Below are 21,349 nucleotides of genomic sequence, written 5' to 3' on the forward strand. Positions count from 1 at the left end.
CACTAACTGTTCAAGTCGTCTGAAAAATACAAGACAAGAGATGTAAAGCTCTAACGTATAACACTAACTGTTCAAGTTGTCTGAAAAATACAAGACAAGAGATGTAAAGCTCTGACGTATAACACTAACTGTTCAAGTCGTCTGAAAACTACAAGACAAGAGATGTAAAGCTCTGACGTATAACACTAACTGTTCAAGTCGTCTGAAAAATACAAGACATGAGATGTAAAGCTCTGACGTATAACATTAACTGTTCAAGTCGTCTGAAAAATTCAAGACAAGAGATGTTAAGCTCTGACGTATAACACTAACTGTTCAAGACATCTGAAAAATACAAGACAAGAGATGTAACGCTCTGACGTACAACACTAACTGTTCAAGTCGTCTGAAAAATACAAGACATGAGATGTAACGCTCTGACATACAACACTAACTGTTCAAGTCGTCTGAAAAATACAAGACAAGAGATGTAACGCTCTGACGTACAACACTAACTGTTCAAGTCGTCTGAAAAATACAAGACATGAGATGTAAAGCTCTAATGTATAACACTAACTGTTCAAGTCGTCTGAAAAATACAAGACATGAGATGTAAAGCTCTAACGTATAACACTAACTGTTCAAGTCGTCTGAAAAATACAAGACAAGAGATGTAAAGCTCTGACATATAACACTAACTGTTCAAATCGTCTGAAAAATACAAGACATGAGATGTAAAGCTCTAACGTATAACACTAACTGTTCAAATCGTCTGAAAAATACAAGACATGAGATGTAAAGCTCTAACGTATAACACTAACTGTTCAAGTCGTCTGAAAAATACAAGACAAGAGATGTAATGCTCTGACGTGCAACACTAACTGTTCAAGCTGTCTAAAGAATACAAGGCATGAGATGTAAAGCTCTAATGTATAACACTAACTGTTCAAGTCGTCTGAAGAATACAAGGCATGAGACATAAAGCTCTGACGTATAACACTAACTGTTCAAGTCGTCTGAAAAATATAAGACAAGATATGTAACGCTCTGACGTGCAACACTAACTGTTCAAGTCGTCTGAAAAATACAAGGCAAGAGACGTAAAGCTCTGACGTATAACACTAACTGTTCAAGTCGTCTGAAAAATATAAGACAAGAGATGTAAAGCTCTGACGTATAACACTAACTGTTTCTATGTTCAGTGAAAATGAGGTAAAATTGCTACTTTGGCATTAAAATTAGAAAGATCATATCATAGGGAACATGTGTACTAAATTTCAAGTTGATTGGACTTCAACTTCATCAAAAACTACCTCGACCAAAAACTTTAACCTGAAGCGGGACAGACGGACGAAGGACAAACCAACAGACAGAGGAACGGACGGATGAACGAACAGACAGATATAGGCAAAGACCAGAAAACATAATGTCCATAAATGGAACATAAAAATCCAATCTTTAATTACTGACATCAATAAATAATCAATTGATGAAAATGTCATTAATTTTCAGTATTTCATATGATTTTACTTCAAATTTATCTGTTACCTTTGAGCTTCTGTAAATCTAGGTGGCTGATCTTGTAATTGTTCACCCTAAAATAGATGCAAGAAATAATTTATATACATGTACAACTAACTGATTATCGAAGATACTGAAATTTCATCAACATACTAAAGGATAAAATTTAACAAAAGTATTTCAATAAATCTAACTGTTAATTTTCCAGGAAAAAGAAAAGAAGCAAAGCTGATTGAATTTCTTGATTATTTTTTGTCTTTTATTCCAATGAGATTTACCAACAATGGCTGTAAGGCTTAATGTAAGAATTATCTATAATTATGCTTTAGGTGACACCTCCCCCTTTCTAAAAATTAACTGCATTTCATATGAATTTTAATCCAAGAAATTCGACATGTTTTGCAGCTGAATTTATTTTTTTTGTATGGTGATATCAATGTCTTAATCAGGACATTTTTTATTACAATACCTGATGTAAACTAACAGATTCTGCCAGGGAGTGCAGTGGTCCACCTCTGGATTGAGCTAGCTCCATCACACATGATACTAAGTCATTTACAAAACTTAGTTTTCCCATTGTCTCATTGTGGTTATCCTATAAAGGAGGAAGATTCGAATTACATCAGCATGAGTATCAGTAATTTGATTCTAAGTTATCTCAATTGATTAAACAAAACCTTTTCCAGTCAATAGAATATCAGACATTTCTGCTTGTTCACATATTTAAACTTAATTTTTGGCTTAGCTTGTGATTATTCATGATGCCAATTACGAAACTAACTTTTCATTAGGCTAAAGTAATAAAATAAATATTTCTCACAAACAGTTACTGTTTAAAAGTTTTGTATAGTAGTATAAAGTCTATCAATGAACATACTTATTCAGTTATTGTTCCCTGAATCTGATGAATTTCTTTTCAAACAGTGTTTTTTCATTTTTTATATAAATTATCATTTTTCTTCAATGTTATTGGCACTCAAATAGACCAGATGCTCCGCAGGGCGTAGCTTTATACGACCGCAGAGGTTGAACCCTGAACAGTTGGGGCAAGTATGGACACAACATTCAAGCTGGATTCCGCTCTAAATTTGGATTGTGATTAAATAGTTGACACAGCATAGGTTTCTGACACAGAATGAATGTATTCAAATGAACTTAAAATTTTTGTTTTCTCTTAGAGCAATTCACTATGCTGTTGAATATTAATCCTCTCAAAAAAATGTTTGAAGAAATTTTCTTTTTATTTATGAAATTTCAAATGAGAAAAATTGAACCCAATTTTTTAATCACATCCCCCTTTCCCTTATTCCAAAACTAATTTCAATTAAAATATTCTAATGGAGTTTGCAACAATTACTACTCATTTAAATACATCATAAAATATTAAGATGTAAAAAAACTGCTTGTTATCACTGAATGGTAAAGATTATTTAAATTTATCAGTTGGTAGTAAAAAGAGAATATACATTGTATATTGTATATAACAAAGATTTAAGTTGATTCTGGACAAAGAAAGATAACTCCAATTAAAAAAAATTCTTGCAGATATTTCTTGCTTACTATACTGGACAAAGAAAGATAACTCTTAATTAAAAAAAAATTTGTAATTTCACAATATTGTGAAATTAGATATTTCTTGCCATTGCACAATACTGTGCAATTGAAAAGACTTGCTATTGCACAATACTTAATATAATAATTTTAGATCCTGATTTGGACCAACTTGAAAACTGGGCCCATAATCAAAAATCTAAGTACATGTTTAGATTCAGCATATCAAAGAGGCCCAAGAATTTAATTTTTGTTAAAATCAAACTTAGTTTAATTTTGGACCCTTTGCACTTTAATTTAGACCAATTTTAAAACTAAACCAAAAATTAAGAATCTACATACACAGTTAGATTTGGCATATCAAAGAACCCCAATTATTCAATTTTTGATGAAATCAAACAATGTTTAATTTTGGACCCCGATTTGGGCCAACTTGAAAACTGGGCCAATAATCAAAAATCTAAGTACATTTTTAGATTCAGCATATCAAAGAACCCCAAGGTTTCAATTTTTGTTAAAATCAAACTAAGTTTAATTTTGGACCCTTTGGACCTTAATGTAGACCAATTTGAAAACGGGACCAAAAATTAAGAACCTACATACACAGTTAGATTCGGCATATTAAAGAACCCCAATTATTCAATTTTGATGAAATCAAACAAAGTTTAATTTTGGACCCTTTGGGCCCCTTTTTCCTTAACTGTTGGGACCAAAACTCTCAAAAACAATACCAACCTTCCTTTTGTGGTCATAAACATTGTGTTTAAATTTCATTGATTTCTATTTACTTTAACTAAAGTTATAGCGCGAAAACCAAGAATAATGCTTATTTGGGCCCTTTTTTGGCCCCTAATTCCTAAACTGTTGAAACCAAAACTCCCAAAATCAATCCCAACCTTTCTTTTGTGGTCATAAAGCTTGTGTCAAAATTTCATAGATTTCTATTAACTTAAACTAAAGTTATAGTGCGAAAACCAAGAAAATGCTTATTTGGGCCCTTTTTGGCCCCTAATTCCTAAAATGTTGGGACCAAAACTCCCAAAATCAATACCAGCCTTCCTTTTATGGTCATAAACCTTGTGTTAAAATTTCATAGATTTCTATTCACTTTTACTAAAGTTAGAGTGCGAAAACTAAAAGTATTCGGACGACGACGACGACGACGACGCCAACGTGATAGCAATATACGACGAAATTTTTTTCAAAATTTGCGGTCGTATAAAAATGTTTTAGAGGCTAATTAAAGAATTAAAATATGATCATTGAGAACCCAATTATACTTAAAGATTTTCACAAGCCATTTTCTATCCTGCCACTTACATCCATAAGAGTTTCTTCGTTGAGACCCGGGGCTATGAATGCCACAGGTCCTTGCATGTTAGGTGGAGACTGAGCAAACAGCATGGGTGGTGATGGAGAGTTAGCCACTTTCTGAAGGTAGAGCCCTGACCGCTCCGAGTCATATGACCCACACCGTTCCTTTATTGGAGAAGACAATCTCTCTCTACTGCTGCCTAAACTACCTAAACTACCATACTGCATTACTGCCCCTGGGTTAGATCCTGAAATAATAATTAAATGTGGTATAGTGAAAAAATATAAACATATGTACAACCAGTACATGCAGTACAGTGAAAAGTATTTTCAAAGTAAGTATTTTCAATTTTCTCCTATTTTTTTTATTTTAGCCCTTTTGACACTTCATGTTGAAAAATAAACTAGAATAAAGAGTTGTGTGGAATAGTTGTTGGTTAGATTAACGGATACTTAATTTTTCAATCAACTATAAGGAGAATAATATTAAGAAAAGAAAACTCTTCAACCTTAGCAAATTAACATTCCAGGAATATAGACAGCTACTGTAAATTCAAAAATAATGCGAGATTTTTATTATTACGAAAAATGCGACAGAGTTGTACACGTAATAGTTTTAACTCCCATTTTGAAATACTTAATATGAATTAAACAGGATTTTTCTCGAAATCGTAAAAATTGAATAATAAATAATAAATGCACACAATAATTTCTGAATTTTAAGTATATGAGATATTTACATTCTCTAAAAAGTTCAAAGACAGATAAAAAGGAAAACATATGTACATAGCGATCTTGAGCATTATTGGAAGGTATCATGATAGGTTAAAGAAATCACACCTGAAATTATGTATGCATACCTTGTTGGCTATTAATAACTGCTCTTCTCAGCTGTTCTGCTAGGAAACTACTTCCTCCACTTAAGTTTTCTGCAATGTTCGTTTCAGTCTTAGATCTCTGTTGCCATAGATTTTTCTTCACACGGTTTACTAAAAGTAAAGTAAGTTTAAACTAGTAAAGGTTTTAACAGTTGAGAAAATATTTACTATTAATACTTCATAAAATTTATGAAACTAGTGTAAATTAAGAATTTGTTTCTTGCATTCGTTTAATATTGTGAGTGTTCAATAAGAAACAAAATGTGAGAATAATTATTGTTATTTCAGGAAACCCTGCATCCAAATTATGCTATCATAATTCAAAACACATTTTTTAAACTTGTGAATATACATATACTAACATTAATTTAAACTTCATTTTAACAATTCCAATTTTCATCACTCAATAATTTTCACAGGGAATGAAACATCATTTCTTTTTGAATTTGCAAGGCTTATAAAGAATTAAATGCTCAAAAATATTTTCCTTTCTTCAGATACCATTCTTAATTATACATATACATAATTTGTTATCATTGAAGTAGTGTAGATTTAATATCATGATATGAATATACTATTTCACAATATTTTTTATTATTTTCAGATACATTTGTTACTTTAAAATCAGAAAACAAGTATGCATTGCTTTATTGACAAATTTAAAAGGCAACCCTGTCTCCAAATCTTGAAGAAATTTTGTATTTTAGCATTATCTTTTAAATCGAAGGGGGCTAAGTAAGCCCTGAAACCTGTCAATATTATTTTTCTCATGCATTCATAAATTTTCATTTGTTTCTCTCCTGTATTCATAAAACTTTGTATTAGCTTTGAATAACACACATAATATATAATTAAAACATTACATGCAAACAAACCTTCACTTGAGAATGGAATAGTAGCCATGTTATCTGGTAATGTTTTAGTTCTTGAATGACCAAATGCAGCATTAACTGGCTCTGTACCCATTTCATCTGGACTAGGACTACCGATAAACTTGCCTCCAAACTTGGTAGGTGATCCCATTATAGTAGGGAGTGACCCTAATCCATGATTCATAGGAGAAGTGCAGCCTATAGGAAAAGGAATGGGTGGGAATGTGTCAGAATGAAAAATGTTATACATGAAACTCAAACTGTGACTTCTTTTAATTCTTGTTGGTACCAAATTTTTGAAGATTGATTAAAAATTGTATGTTAGTGGATATTTAATTTCATGGGTTTGTTAAACAGTTTGTCTACAAATCTATAGAATACCGTATAGCCGGTTATTTTGGCGTGGTGTAAGTTTTCGCTTATTTTCGTGGATTCTGTTACAACAAAATCGCCAAAATAAATTTTTCCAATTTAAAAGTGTACATGTAAACGCAAAAATATTTTGTATACCTTATTCAATGAAAAATGCGAAATTGTACACCCGCGAAAAAACCCGGCTATACGGTATACACAATGTTTTGCATTAACTTTACAAACAAAATCCTTGAAAATTGGTACTCAAGGAATAAACAATGAAGCCAAAGTAATGGCAATTGCTAAACATTTACCAATACCTTTGGTAATTCTTAAATGGTTTCCAACTTAAAAATTAATTCTGTATTTTGTTGTTTTTCAAATTGTTCAATAAAAATGTTGTCTGTTTGTTTGAAACATTTTTCAATCCATTTTATTTAACAATCCACTTTAGATCTGTTAGTCACAACTCATAAAACCACACAACACAAAATGGAATAAATTAGCTCTTCGGTCATTTGTAAAGATTCAAAATAAAAAATAAAACTGAATTATAGGTAAGTAACGAAAGGTGAAAAAAAATAAAAAATGTAATGAGTGCTGATGGTATGAAGTTCTAGCAGGAGCTTGTGGATGTTTGCTTTAGTCAGGTTTTTTTCTTCTTATTTCCATTCAAGGCTATTTCATTTAAATGTACATGGTACTCAGTGGTGACACATTCAAAATAGAGTAACCACCCTTAGAGGCTAATTTATGTATTTCACTTACAGTTAAACATTTTCACCCACTAAAAGGTGAGTGCCTCTCTTGGGCACTATGCATTTTTTTATTGAACAGCTTTTGGTAAATCATTTTATTTTCTATTTCATTTGAGTGGCAAACATCCCTAATATCCCTAAAAGACATATCACATGTTTTAATAACACTTACTATTTCTTCTGTGAGGTGAGTTGGAGGGGGACACATTGTTATTGGAACAAGGGGATGTCCCAATGCTGCTCTTCCTTATATATCCAGCATAGCTTGGAGGTGTCCCGATGGAAAATTTCACTGTAAAAAAATAATATAAGCAAAATATTGATATAAGAACATGGCAACAATTATGGAGGTTAAACCATTGATAATCACTAAGATTGCATTTTTTTCAAGTTTGGGTCATAAAAGGTTCCGGTAAATTTATTGTTCATTGTTTGCAATTTAAAGCTTTGATGGATTGATTGTTGGTTGCTTAGCTTCTAGTGGCAAATATTTCATTCATGTTTAGGAAGAATTTTAAGCTTTGAACAATGCATTTCGATGAGCAGTAAAAATTTGGTTTAGATTAAAATGTCTTCCATCAAATAGAAGACATATGGATGTTCCCAAGTGCAGCTTGACATAATAATTCTTTAAAATTCGTTTTCTTTTTAATAGTTTTAATGAATAGGTATACCTGCAGGAGGAGACATAGATCCAACGTCTACAGCACAAGATGCTTTAGATAAAGAGCTCTTTCTATCCATATCCTGAATAAAACAAGGTAAATAATTTTAAGCATGTATGAAGTTTGACACTTGAGTTATATTAGCTCTTTTAAGTCTGTATAAGATTATTGATATACAGTATTTTAGCCACAATCGCATTTAAGAACCATTTTTTTGTCAAATGACAAGTGATAAAATCTAATTGGAACTGTTTTGTGCCTTTACAAAGATTTTAAAATGCTTCGCTTTCCTACATTCGATCTTATCTCAAATAGATATTAATTCTTCATCAGTATCTCGTTTTTTAACATACAGCTTTTTAATATTAAACAAGAATGTGTCCATAGTACACGGATGCTCCATTCAAAATATCATTTTCTATGTTCAGTGGACTGTAAAATTTGGGTCAAGTCTAAAATGGCATTAAAATTAGAAGGATCATATCATAGGAAACATGTGTACTAAGTTTCAAGCTTTTTGGATTTTAACTTCATCAAAAACAGAAGACCAAACTTAACAGGAATACATAATGCCACTAGATGGAGCATAAAAATTTATAAATCAAATTGTTAATACAAACTAACCTTAGCTGAGCTAGAAGGTGAAATATCCATGTCTTTAGGTGGACTACTGAACGACCCACCAGACTTAATCCTTTTGTAGGCATTAACCTGTGTTGGCACTGGAATAGGCTCTGACGATCCCCCCTGGCCTACATGCATTGGTAAACTTGAGGGTCTATTTGGACTAGTCTGTTCTTCAGTCTTTAAGAATTTGACTGTTTTGGACTTTGGACTAATTGTAGCTTTGTGAGATGGTGACGGGGTGTTTTTAAGTCCTTCACCTGAACTTCTATCACTGTTGTCTGAAATCATATAATATATGCATTTAGAACAGTTTCACAAAACATTCAGTCATAACTTTTACTATTTACTTTTTAATTAAAAGTACTTTTAGTCATTATACAGTGTAAATAAACTGATCCTCCTTTGTTATTTTTATCAACATTATTTACTGTAACTTATGTTGGGAATCCTTTTATACAATCAAAAATAAACTAATCAATATTTTTACCAAGATTTAAAATGCTGAGCTTTTATAGTCATAAATATTCCATTTAACAAAAATCAAATAACACATTTCATGGCCATTTATAGCTGACTATGTGTAATGGGCATTGCACGTTGTTGAAGGCCGTCAGTGACCTTTAGTTGTTACTTTCTGTATAATTTGGTCTCTTGTGAAAAGTTGTCTTACTGTCAAGCATACCACATCTTTTTTTTCTATGCATTAGAATATAAAATAATTTTTACCTGAGTTATCTCCCTGTAATCCACCTGGTACTAGTACAAAGTCGTCTCCAGCAGGACTATCACATCGGTTGTCTTTTTCTATTTTCTCAAATCCGTTTGGTTCCTGAGAGGTCTGCATAGGTTCTAAATCTTCTGGTTTGGCAATTGGGGGCTGTAATAAACAAATATCTATTGATGATTGGATAATTTACAATAGCTGTTTTGTTCGAATCATATACCCAGGTAAGAATGTTAAAGGTAGCACACAACTTTTTGCACTGTTTAATTTTAAATTATTGTACTTTTTAATTCAAAAAAACATAATTATTGACTAGCATTCTGAAAAATAGCTCTATTGTCTTCTAATCATACAAAACAGGTGTTCATCTATTATCTCGGATTGATTTCACCTAGGATTTGAGTTACCAACTAACAAACAATGAAATTTCACAGCTTGTGAAAGTCTTAAACTGTTGCATTGTAAATAAGGTCATACTTATATATCAGTGTACCACATTTATTATAATATAGATACTTTTTATGACATTTCGGTAATTAACAAAAAAAAAATCCCATAATAATCCTTTGTCACTTTTATTTTTACCTTTTCAAATCCAAATAATAGAAATCCTATGTATACACTCAAAATTGAAAGATTAAATCCAATTTTGAACAAAGTTGTTTTTAGTGTTGACCTTAATTTAGAATACTCAAACATGCCCAACATTTGAAAGTTAAGAATTTATCAGTACTTGTAAAGGGCTAGGAGCAAAATGACAAATTGAAACCTTAATAAAATTTCCAAATTAATTCAAGGTCAACTTTAACTTATTATACATGTAGACCACATCAATATGATATGTATTTTACTGTCACAGACTTACTTTAAAAGGTGGGGGAGAATATTGCACTTTTCCAGAAAGTGGTGAAGCAGACACACAGCGTGGAGGTGTGGGACTTTCTGAGGAACAACCTTGACTACTTCTACCAGGAACTGGTACAGGAGACGCTGCAATGGATATATCATAATATTTTAGGTGAACCAGGATGCATAATATATAAACATATAAAATTTTATCACTAATTCATAATTCAATAGCAAAATTTCTTTTTTCTTTGGTACCCATATAAATAATGAAAAATATACTATATCATATGAAAAGAAAATGATCAAAAAGCAAAGTTTTTTTTAATGAATTAATATTTCACACAGCTTCAATGAATCTCATGTATTCTATTAAATTTTATTTGTTCATCTTTTTGTTTTTGTCAATTTTTGTTACTGACTTATCCTTAAAAATCTTTTAAAATATGGGACAAACGTATTTTGTTGATGAAAATAAATTGATAAGAAATATTATTACTTACAGGCAGAAGAAGGTGATGGCGAGGGAGGTTTCAAAAAGGGATGAACAAAGAAATCCTCTGTAACGACAAATATACATAATGTTAATATCATATACATATATATTACATAAGTTATACACTAAATGTATAAGCATTAAATTTGATCAAAACATTAAAAGATAACAAATTTTAATCCATTAGAAAGTGCTGCTGCAGTGTAAGCAATCTCCATCAATCAATCAATCCATTTGAAATGAAGATATTTATTTATAAATTTACACAGTTGTACACAATGTCACCAACCTTATACAAATGATAAATTAACATGATTTTAATACATCTTGTATAACAAAATCATCACAACATAGCTTAATGTCATTAAAATCATTTTATAAAGGGATAGTTGGAATCAATCTAATTGTTTGTGAAAGAGTGAATAACTCAGGAAAAACTTAGGATCTTGATATGTTGGAGAGACACTTGTCTTTTGTTGAAGACACTGAGTTGACCTCTGTGTGTCTTTTGGATTTTTGTGTTTTTGGGTTGCTGTCGCATTGAGGAATACCCAACATCTCTCTTTATTCATATCACCTAAAGGTGTAGAAAAATAGAGTACAGCAAACTTAAAATACTATATTATGTATGTAGTAAAAGCACAAAATTTGGCATACCAAAATCAATCCTGTCCTTAGCATTACGTTTCAACATCTTCAACAACAGATCTCTGAGTTCTGGTGAGGTATCCTTGGGGATACTAAAATAGATAAACAAAATAATTGTAAATGTTGTTGTGTAAGCTTGGTAAAAGGGTAACCTGTCTTTTGGATACATATTTGGTGAGAGTAAAAATGTAGTGTAAATAAATTGTTGCAAAAATGAGAAATTTAGATATCTTTATAGGATAAATTAACTATGCTAGATAATTGCAAAATATATATCACCACAATTCTAGAAATGGCTAAAGATGAAAAAATGTCAGTGAAATACCTTGATTTACAATAAGGGTGGTTCTAGATTTAAAAGAATGGGGTGTGGGAGGCACTTAGAATAATATATTGATTGTGGTTGCATTTTCTTTAGAATTAAAAAAATAGAAAGAAGATGTGGCATGAATGCCAATGAGACAACTCTCCACAAGAGACCAAATGACAGAGAAATTAACAACTATAGGTCAATGTACGGCCTTCAACAATGAGCAAAGCCCATACCTCATAGTCAGCTAACTTACTTAGGTTTAAGTTCAGCATGTTTTTCGTAGAAATGTTTAAGTTGTTGGGGTGTCTGAGCCTGGAATGGAGCTTTGCCTTTCAGACACTGGAATACAATTGTTCCTATGCTCCATAGATCTGCTTTAGCATCATACTGTAAGGACATTATAACTTCTGGGGCCTGTAAAAGGAAAATATAACAATTATAACCTATCAAGGAAAAGTTATGTCAGTTAAGTTACTGACTCTATACTACATCTTACCAATTATAAAATCATAATTTAAGAAGATTAAAACTATCTAGATTTTCAACTGAGATCAAATTTTCCATTTCTCACAATGTTTAATAACGATATCCAGAAAAAAAGTGTTTACAATTATACATGTTCAAACTAAACAGTATTATTGTATTGAGTTCATAATGTTTAATAATATTTACCATATACATAGGAGAACCACATAATGTTGCAGCCATCACACCATCATTAAGAAATCTTGCAAACCCAAAGTCAGCTGAAAAGAAGATATGGATCTTAATTATATGACATGGATAATGGTTAACGGTAGTTTAAACATATCTATTTATAGTGGATTTGGAAACAAGTTATTGCAACTTATATTAATCCTTTTCCACTTTGTGGGTGCAATTGCTGCCTTGTAGCGGCATTAGCCTACTCTTTTTTTTCGAAAATCTAATGAGCAAGAGATATAGCTCTCTTAATGTAGGTGTAAGCCATTTATCGTCCCTTTCCGCCAGACTATCATCACTTCTCAAGACAAATGTGTCAAGGGAAAGCCTAGAATTAACTTCCAGAATTTTTCTCCCCGACATGGGTTTCGAAACAGAAACCTTTGTGTTATTAGTCTGATACGCTTATCATTACACCACAGCTTTCTATTTTATATTCTACTGGATAATAATTGAAATAGAAAACATTGATACTTGCCTATCATTGAAGGCTATTTAGTTTTTAGTTTTGTCAAACTGATGTTTAAACCACATTTCATTTTTTCATATCATGTATGTATGACTTATTTGGTTATTGATTGTTACAGATCCACAAAATTCTACAATCTGATCAATTTCAATTTTATGGGAAAATGTATAATCTTATATAATGCAGTGCCCTCCTTAAAAGAATTTTTACAATGAAGGTGCTTTGATTTTATGTCCATTTAATCTGTTCCTGTCTGAAGTCTACAGGTCAATTTGAAAACCAGGTGCATTAATTCGAAAAAAAAGAATACTACTAGAAAACATGTATTTTAAGCCATGTAACAAACGTACAGTGACCTACAGTTGTTAATTTCTGTGCCATTTGGCTTCTTGTGGAGATAATTCTCATTGGCAATCATACCAAATCTTCTTTTATATGTATATCCTTTCCATCAATATACAAACGCTACCTACCTATTTTGAGTCTCATCTCTGAAGCCTGTGGGTTAGGTTTACCACTGTGACACAACAATATGTTCTGTGGTTTCAGATCTCTGTGTACTATCCCCTTGGCATTCAAAGCTTTCATGGCAGCAGCTGAAAATATGAAATCAAAATTCAATTTTATTTAAAACATTTATTGCTTTTGCTTTAGTGAAAATTTTGGGTCTAAATGTACTCTACCACATCCACTTGTATTTTTTTGTCTATCTGATGAGTGAAGCCTTTTTCAACTGATTTCTATAGTTCGTTCTTATGTTGTACTGTTTTACCACTGTCCCAGGTTAGGGGAGGGCTGGGATTCCGCTAACATGTTTAACCCCGCCACATTATTTATGTATGTGCCTGTCCCAAGTCAGGAGCCTGTAATTCAGTGGTTGTCATTTGTTTATGCGTTACATATTTGTTTTTCGATCATTCTTTTACATAAATTAGGCCGTTAGTTTTCTTGTATGAATTGTTTTACATTGTCTTATTGTGGCCTTTTAAAGCTGACTATGCGGTATGGGCTTTGTTTTTTGTTGAAGGCCGTACGGTGACCTATAGTTGTTAATGTTTGTGTCATTTTGGTCTTTTGTGGATAGTTGTCTTATTGGCAATCATACCACATCTTCTTTTTTATATATGTAAATTCATTTCTTAATGCATTTTCTGAAGGATTGGCAAAAATCGTGAGATAAGTCATTGTGATTTCAAACTTCTTAACAGCAGCTAATAATATGTTTATTTTGACTCTTTAACAAAAATAAAAAAAAATAAAAAAATTTGAACCAACCACCTTTTTCAGAAAAATTTCATGGGTTATATAGCAGTTTGACAAACACTAATTTTGATCATTGAGAAGCTTAATATTTACTTAACAATACAAGGAGATTAAAATGTTTAGATGATTTTCACAGAGTTATCTCCCTGAAAAGTTAGATGCCACCTTAATGCAAAATCAAACCCCCTATGTATAATAACAATATGATTATCGAACTTGTGATTTAATTTTTCATAATCCATAAATAGTATCCTTAATTAGTCATGATAGTAATCAGACATGATGTCAGCTTAAACTCCCAGGTAAAAAGAATGTACTAAATCAATACAGTGGTGAATGGCAGATAATTTAACACAGGTGTATTGAATTGAGGCAACTGTAAATTTGACTTATCCAATCTTGACTCAACCAGGAAATACATGTCATATATCAATAAAAGAAAATTCAGGATAATTTTCACTTATTCAAAATCTAAGTCATGTAAGTCAACTGATCTAAAGAGTTTACTGTATTTGCAAAAATTGACTAGAAAAGATTTTACAATAAAATAATAAAAACATCTCTTGATATAACTTAAACCAACAAACAAGAAAAGCAGAAAAAAGTGAATGTTATATCAATACACCTAATCCCTATTTATTCCATTCTGGATAAGTTCTAAAATTACACAACTTTTTCATCCAGTTGAAGCTATCTGGGACCCTGTTTAAACAATTCACCATGCATGATACTTTTTACGAGACCTGTTTAAACTACCGTAAATACTTCAAATAAAGTATTTATTTTCTTCTATTTTAATTTACGAAAAAGTGGATCATACTCTTGTAAAGTTTCTTAATGATAGCTTTCTAAAGTTTTTCCTCCCTCAGCTCACTACTGATGATCTCTATTTTCGGCAGACTGACCCAAACAGGAAGTTGTATAAATGACTGTTTTTCCCGGATTGGACTAGATAGCTATAAGGTGTATTACCTCCATAATGACCCAACCCCAATGAAATTATTTTAATCACAAGAATAAGGAAAAATATATCCAAAGAATTACAACTTTATTAATATCCTTGTATTACTTTCAAAATCCTTAAGCAAATTTTCAGTATCTTTATGCAAATTTTCAACATCCTTATAAGAACTATGAATATGCAATAATTAAACATGTAAATGTGTTAAAACAAACCTATTTGTCTAAGGAAGGCAGCAATAGTCTCTTCACTCAAGGTTCCTTTGACTGAAATAAAATATATTATGCAAATGAGTATACAGTTAAAGAAACTGTAAGCCTATAATTCCATTTGATGTTTTTAAATCATAACCATAATTAATGGTATGTGTATGTATAAAATAGACTAGTATATATATATTCTCTTGTATAAAGTAGACCTAACATCAATCATGTCAATCAATATTTCTACTAAAATGTTGTTGTTTTTCATTGATTTGATCTCATTTAATTTCCAATACCAAAAAATGCTGCAATTATCGTGGTTACTGTAAATTCAGAAAAATTATTGCAAAAATGTGACAGGGTTTTAATCGTGATAATTCAAACTGGCATTTTGATTTTTTTTATATAAATTAAACAGGATTTTTCTAAATATTGCAAAATTTAAATAACATTTTAGTCTAAATTGACAAAATCTCATTAATAATTGCATGCCATTATTTCTTAATATACAATAGTTATATGTATGTGACGAAAGAATTATGTATACCGTCATAGCTGCCAACCATTGATTACCTTGTTATGTGTGTTTCCTGTACACTATTATTGGAACATTATTATTTGTAAGACAAGCTTAAGCCAAATACCAAATATTATCAAGTCTATAAATCTATGTGATAATGCACTGCTATTTATAGAATTTTGCATGTATTCATATTTGCAACAAGATAACTTAATAAAAATCGACAGGAATCAATATTCTGTATGGTAGTTATGTCGGGAATAAGTTCATTTACTAAGGAAAGTGTTACTATAGAAACTCATAGATGCTTTTATTTTACAATATTATACCTTGAAGATAATCAGCCAAGTCTCCACCATTGCAATACTGAAACAACAAAAAAATACAGTATACACTTTATTGAAACTGTCAACTTTAAAAGCTATTTCCACAGATAAATAATCAAATTGTTAAGAAACTTACAAGGTTGACAACATAGTTGCTTTCTAAGGCTAAAAATTACCAAATTGTTAAGAAATTGACTAAGATTCCAACTCATTACGGAAAAGTTGACAGTCATGACTGCAGATTACTTTGGTTATAAGGCTCCTTTAGGTTATATAACTTCTCATACTTAAGGTTTTTGGTTGCATAGTAGTATTCATGTGTTGAAAAAACTCTTTCAAAGATAAGCGTTCTGATGAAGATTTAAATCCAAAAAAGTGTAATTCCATTTAATAGTGTGTGTGTCTTTGGTTCTTTTGTCCCTTTTTTGGTAATCGACATGTGATGATTTGTTTCTTATATAATTCCTATATTGTTAATTTAAAAGTTTCTCAACCTATAGTTTGAGAATACCAATCTTAACATGTTTATGTATTCTTTAAACAACAACAGAAAGTTATCTTCACAATAATAATATCAAATTACAACTCTTATGTAATATTTATCATCTTGTAGGAATGTCTGGCTTCCTACTCTACTGTTCTGTATTATAAACAAGATTTATCGCTGATTTCCTATTGCCTGTAGAGTAAAACTTTGAGTGGCTTGCTTGCTTTTTTGTAAAAATGTTAACTCAAACTTTCATATAAAGGTTGACATCTTCAAACACTATATATATGCATAGTCCATGTAGTCATGATAGTTAAACTTTTATATATTATATTCCAATTTGACATTATCCCAATTACAATTGTATAATATACATGATATACAAACAAAGAAAGCATTGGGAAATCAGCTCTAATTGAAAGCGATAATTTATCTTACCTCCATGACCAAGTAGACATGATTTGTAGTTTCCTGAAGAAGAAAAAATAAGAGATTTAAATAAGATTATAACATATATACACAATCAAACATAAATACTAACTTTGTCCGCTGTTAAATGATTATTATTTTTTATGTATAAATGTTTAAAGTGACTTATATAGGTCCAAAGGGCCGGGTGTTGATACATGTAATTACAACTGCTTATTGAAATATTGTAAATTGTCATAAAACATATGTCACTATAATAAATAATTTGGTATTGGTATTCACTGGTCATGCTGGTATATACTATTCAGTTGTGTTACCAATTCTCATTTCCAAGATTCAAACAAAGGTTTCCAAGATATTTCATCATTCCCTTCAGAATAAACATATTAAAAGCCTTATGCATTCATTGTGAATCTGAGATGAAGACCAGCAATTAAAGCATATGATCCTTTACTTTTGGGTTTTTAAAATTTTGCTGTATTTTGTGTCTTGAATTCATACACGTATCCCTTTATTTTTATATTCCATAAAATTTAAAAAGATAGAACTAGGTCCTTAAGACAATGTTAGATTCCACAAAATTAACCAATTGTCAAATTCAATTTAGAGAAAAGCTCTTTATCAATTAGCTCTATTTTCATACATAACATATAATTATAAATTGCATGTTATTGCTTAATGATTTACAGGATCAATATAATAAGGATTATTTTATGAAGTAAAGCAGGCAGTAACAGGCACTTAGATCAAAAAAGTACTATATCAGGAATCCAGGATGTACATGTATATTGAAATTGATTGATTTATTAATCAATTATTTTTCCCACTGCTTCACTTTAACACAAAAAGACTACATTGCAATGATATTGAAAGGAACCATGCTTCCAATCAAAGATCAACAAGCAAAATACCTAAATTGTACACCATAGGGCATGTATTAAAAAGATCCCAATGTCATCAAGTTTATCCTTTTTACATAATCATACTAAAAGGAACAATTTTTTTACAATATTTATGTCTATCTAATCCTATTTGTGAGTATGGATTAGTAATATGATAGACGTCATTAATTATTGACTTTTTAATGCAAAACTACAAAACAAATACACTGATATCAAGATAATCACTTGTATTTACTGGTTATATAATAAAACTTGAATTAATTTACAAGTATTTGACCTTGATGACCTCAAGGACCATATGACCCACTAAGAAGTTATTTAAATTAGTTCTCTACATTTGTACCGGTCTAGATTCTTTAGTACATTGTACCATGTGATGACTGTATGTCCCACTCATGTTTAAACCATTACAAACTGGTGTACCTGTACTAGTCATTTTCTACACTAACATGTACATCATTTGTTTATACATACTATTTTGATTCATGTTTTTATAATCTTTTTTACTCTAGCCTGTTTACATTTTTTTAACTATCAGCACTGTCATGACAGTATAGAGTTATCAAAGAATTTCAAATAATAATAATAATATTAAAGGTCATCCATTACATTAAACAGAAACGATCATTATTTTTAATTATTTTCCATAACCAAAATTGAATATTTCCATCAATTTACCTATCAATACATAAACATCAAAGACTAAAAATACTGGTGGAAATAAACTAGTTTTTAAACATCTCTAATTAGACCTTATCTGATGGAATACAAAGTTTTAAAACTCAGCATGAGGCAACACAGTCATAATAGTTAAAATTCAAATATGGATTATTGAAGCTTCAAGATCGACTTAAATATTTATTTTCACGATTCATCCTTTTAACCTTGACGGAGAATATTAACACTTTTTTTTATACAAAATTGTTCATATGTGTGAATCTTTTACTTAAAGTCTGTGCCCACTATGTATATTTCTGCCTTCAAAAAAATCTCCTTGACAAATATTTTAAGAATATCTTTTTCAAAGTTTTTATACAAAATCATTGATCAAATTCCTGGAAAATATAAATTTAATTAGCTGCATTCAATATTATGTCTGACATTTAAAGGACAAAATATTCTTGGAAATAGTCTGAGATATAAACATGTTTACAAGTAACTGACTTTTTATCATTCAATTTTATGATATTATATGTATTTGGAAAACTAAATCCTTTGTTCTCATGGTTTCCGGTCGGATTATTCTACACAAATGACCATAAATTCTTTTAACAAGTAATAAATATATTTTTTTAACAATCAATGTGTAAAAATTAGCAACATAACTGATAATTACTTTGACAGTTTCTCATTTTTGTGAAATCTAAACATTTTTTTGATTCTTTTGTAATTTGATTTAGCTGTTAAATATTTTATCATTTTTCCAGTCGGATTAATCTACACAAATGACCATACATGTAATAAATATATTTTTTAACAATCAATGTGTAAAAATTTGTAAAACAACCTGATAATTACTTTCACAGTTTTGCCATTTTTGAGAAATCTAAACATTTTCATGGTTCTTTTGTAATTTGATTTAGCTGTTAGATATTTTATCACCAAACTGATAATCAATCCATCTGTCACTTGGTAATTACATAGTCTGTGACCTTGAGGAACATGTCTTAGTCTAAGGTCATATAACTTTGTTATATACATGTATTGTATTTAAATATTTCCATGTTTGTATGTAAACAAAGGGCTAATCAGTAATGTCAGATAATGTGGCATATACCAATATACAGTAGAGGACAATAGAATGGAACCTAGGGGCAAGATTTTACAGAAATTATATTTTTTTCAAAGACCTAGGATTGAGGTGATAAAAACCAGTTTATTACAATAAATTGTTGTAATTTGCTCTATTGAACATACACATGTAATATAACACCCTATTTTTATCAAGCAGATTAAATGTTATTGTCCTTTTATCAAACTATTAGGGTCAGATTATCTTCAAATTTATAAAATCTCTGGATAATGATACAATGGAAAATTATGTTTTGTTTGTTGATGTTTAATGCCACTAGATTTTCAACATGAAAAGCAACCATTACTGTTGGTTAAAATAAGTCAAGCTTTTATAAACCTCACTGAAACTCACAAGGTTAAGGTTAATTTCTCGCTACATTGAAGACCTGTTGGTGACCTTCTGCTGTTGTGTTTTTTTATTTTGGTCGGGTTGTTGTCTCTTTGACACATTCCCCATTTCCATTCTCAATTTTATCAATAACCTCAGTGTCGACTGGCAGGTAGGTAGTTGAAATGTTTGGCTAATTTTGTAATTGAGCGACCTGGAAAATTATTTTTTATTTTTAATACCAATTCTATCAAACTTCTTAGGTGTAAATCCTGCCCTTTTGAAAATTGGGTTCAACCCACTAGAACACAATGAAAACCCACACGATTAAAAATCAAAATAAATAAAAATGCAAAAATTGAATAAAGGGATGTTAAGATTTTAACCCAGGATGTTAAATTTTTAACCCAAGTATATCACAAGTTAGATGTCAATGCCTAAAATCGAATATAAGGTTAAACTGTGTGAAGTACATTTGTAAGATCCAAATATAGAAATATGTGTTTAATCTGTCAATCAAGTATCAATTTCATAAGATGATTCATGTTGTCATTTCAGGTTTACGATGCAAAAATCATCAAAAACTTCAAATGTTTGTATAATTTTACATGTAATTTTGATGACTATTATAGAAAAGATTTATAAATAAAGATGACCTACAACTATATACTTTATGACCTTTTGGCACCATGTTAATGGCTGTACAGGAACAAGAGTAAATGTTCATAATTTCAACATAACATTTTGAAAAAAAATTTAAGGCATAAAATATGAAATAAATGGGGAATGTGTCAATGGGGCACAGACGATGACCCTGCTTACATATCAAACATAGTTATAAACAGACACTGAAGAACAGTAAACATGGTAAAAGTGACAATACCAAAATTTGTACTTGATCTGAGTTTTGTGGTATTAAGCATTGTGTTAAAGTTTCGTAACATGTGGTAAAGGTAAACTAAAGTTAAGAAATTGTAAAGAGGTATAACTCTAGAATGGTTAAAGTGATGCCACCAACATTAAAACTTGACCTTTTTTGTGGTTGATTGTGGCAAACTAAAGTTAAAGAACAGATACCAACTTTGGGACGTACGGACAGACAGACAAGGGCACAACTTAATACCCCCTCTGCAACAATGGGGATATAAAATCTGGAAGATTCATGTAAAGACTTACCTTGCAGTCAAGAAGTGCTACAACATTTTCATGGTGCAAGTCTGACAGTTCCTGTAATGGATGAAAATAAAAATACTAAATCCATTTTCAAAATTATTCACACAAAACATGTAGACTTTTGAATAATACATAGCAACATCAACTTAATTTTGAACATGTGTGATTTATAATGCATATTGATGAATTAAACAATTATAATAATAAAAAAAATTGCTGGATAAGATTATGGATTTACTTTATAAT

General features: G+C 30.6%; 1 protein-coding gene across 6 annotated transcripts in view; it reads right to left on the reverse strand.

The window, feature by feature from the left end:
* The window catches only part of LOC134728153 (serine/threonine-protein kinase unc-51-like), a 36,339-nt gene that overhangs the window by 10,334 nt on the left and 4,656 nt on the right, over nucleotides 1–21,349 (reverse strand). For 2 of the 6 annotated variants that reach the window (XR_010108776.1, XM_063592625.1), the window contains exons 3-21: nucleotides 21,107–21,157; nucleotides 16,916–16,948; nucleotides 15,994–16,030; nucleotides 15,157–15,207; nucleotides 13,191–13,313; nucleotides 12,219–12,292; nucleotides 11,800–11,960; nucleotides 11,243–11,325; nucleotides 10,593–10,649; nucleotides 10,109–10,233; nucleotides 9,246–9,396; nucleotides 8,517–8,797; nucleotides 7,902–7,974; nucleotides 7,400–7,519; nucleotides 6,119–6,313; nucleotides 5,226–5,354; nucleotides 4,372–4,613; nucleotides 1,970–2,095; nucleotides 1,528–1,574 (exon numbers count right to left, since the gene is read on the reverse strand). Coding sequence is in view for 5 of the 6 variants with exons in the window: in XM_063592625.1 (XP_063448695.1) it covers nucleotides 1,528–1,574; nucleotides 1,970–2,095; nucleotides 4,372–4,613; nucleotides 5,226–5,354; nucleotides 6,119–6,313; nucleotides 7,400–7,519; nucleotides 7,902–7,974; nucleotides 8,517–8,797; nucleotides 9,246–9,396; nucleotides 10,109–10,233; nucleotides 10,593–10,649; nucleotides 11,243–11,325; nucleotides 11,800–11,960; nucleotides 12,219–12,292; nucleotides 13,191–13,313; nucleotides 15,157–15,207; nucleotides 15,994–16,030; nucleotides 16,916–16,948; nucleotides 21,107–21,157 (2,159 nt within the window). In the remaining variant the exon portion in view is untranslated. Of the gene's footprint in view, nucleotides 1–117; nucleotides 203–422; nucleotides 508–1,032; nucleotides 1,118–1,527; nucleotides 1,575–1,969; nucleotides 2,096–4,371; nucleotides 4,614–5,225; nucleotides 5,355–6,118; nucleotides 6,314–7,399; nucleotides 7,520–7,901; nucleotides 7,975–8,516; nucleotides 8,798–9,245; nucleotides 9,397–10,108; nucleotides 10,234–10,592; nucleotides 10,650–11,242; nucleotides 11,326–11,799; nucleotides 11,961–12,218; nucleotides 12,293–13,190; nucleotides 13,314–15,156; nucleotides 15,208–15,993; nucleotides 16,031–16,915; nucleotides 16,949–21,106; nucleotides 21,158–21,349 lie in introns of those variants that run through there. The other 4 variants (XM_063592628.1, XM_063592629.1, XM_063592627.1 and 1 more) reach the window with 4 other exon arrangements.

The sequence above is a fragment of the Mytilus trossulus genome, chromosome 8 (assembly GCF_036588685.1).
Source record: "Mytilus trossulus isolate FHL-02 chromosome 8, PNRI_Mtr1.1.1.hap1, whole genome shotgun sequence".
NCBI lineage: Eukaryota > Metazoa > Mollusca > Bivalvia > Mytilida > Mytilidae > Mytilus > Mytilus trossulus.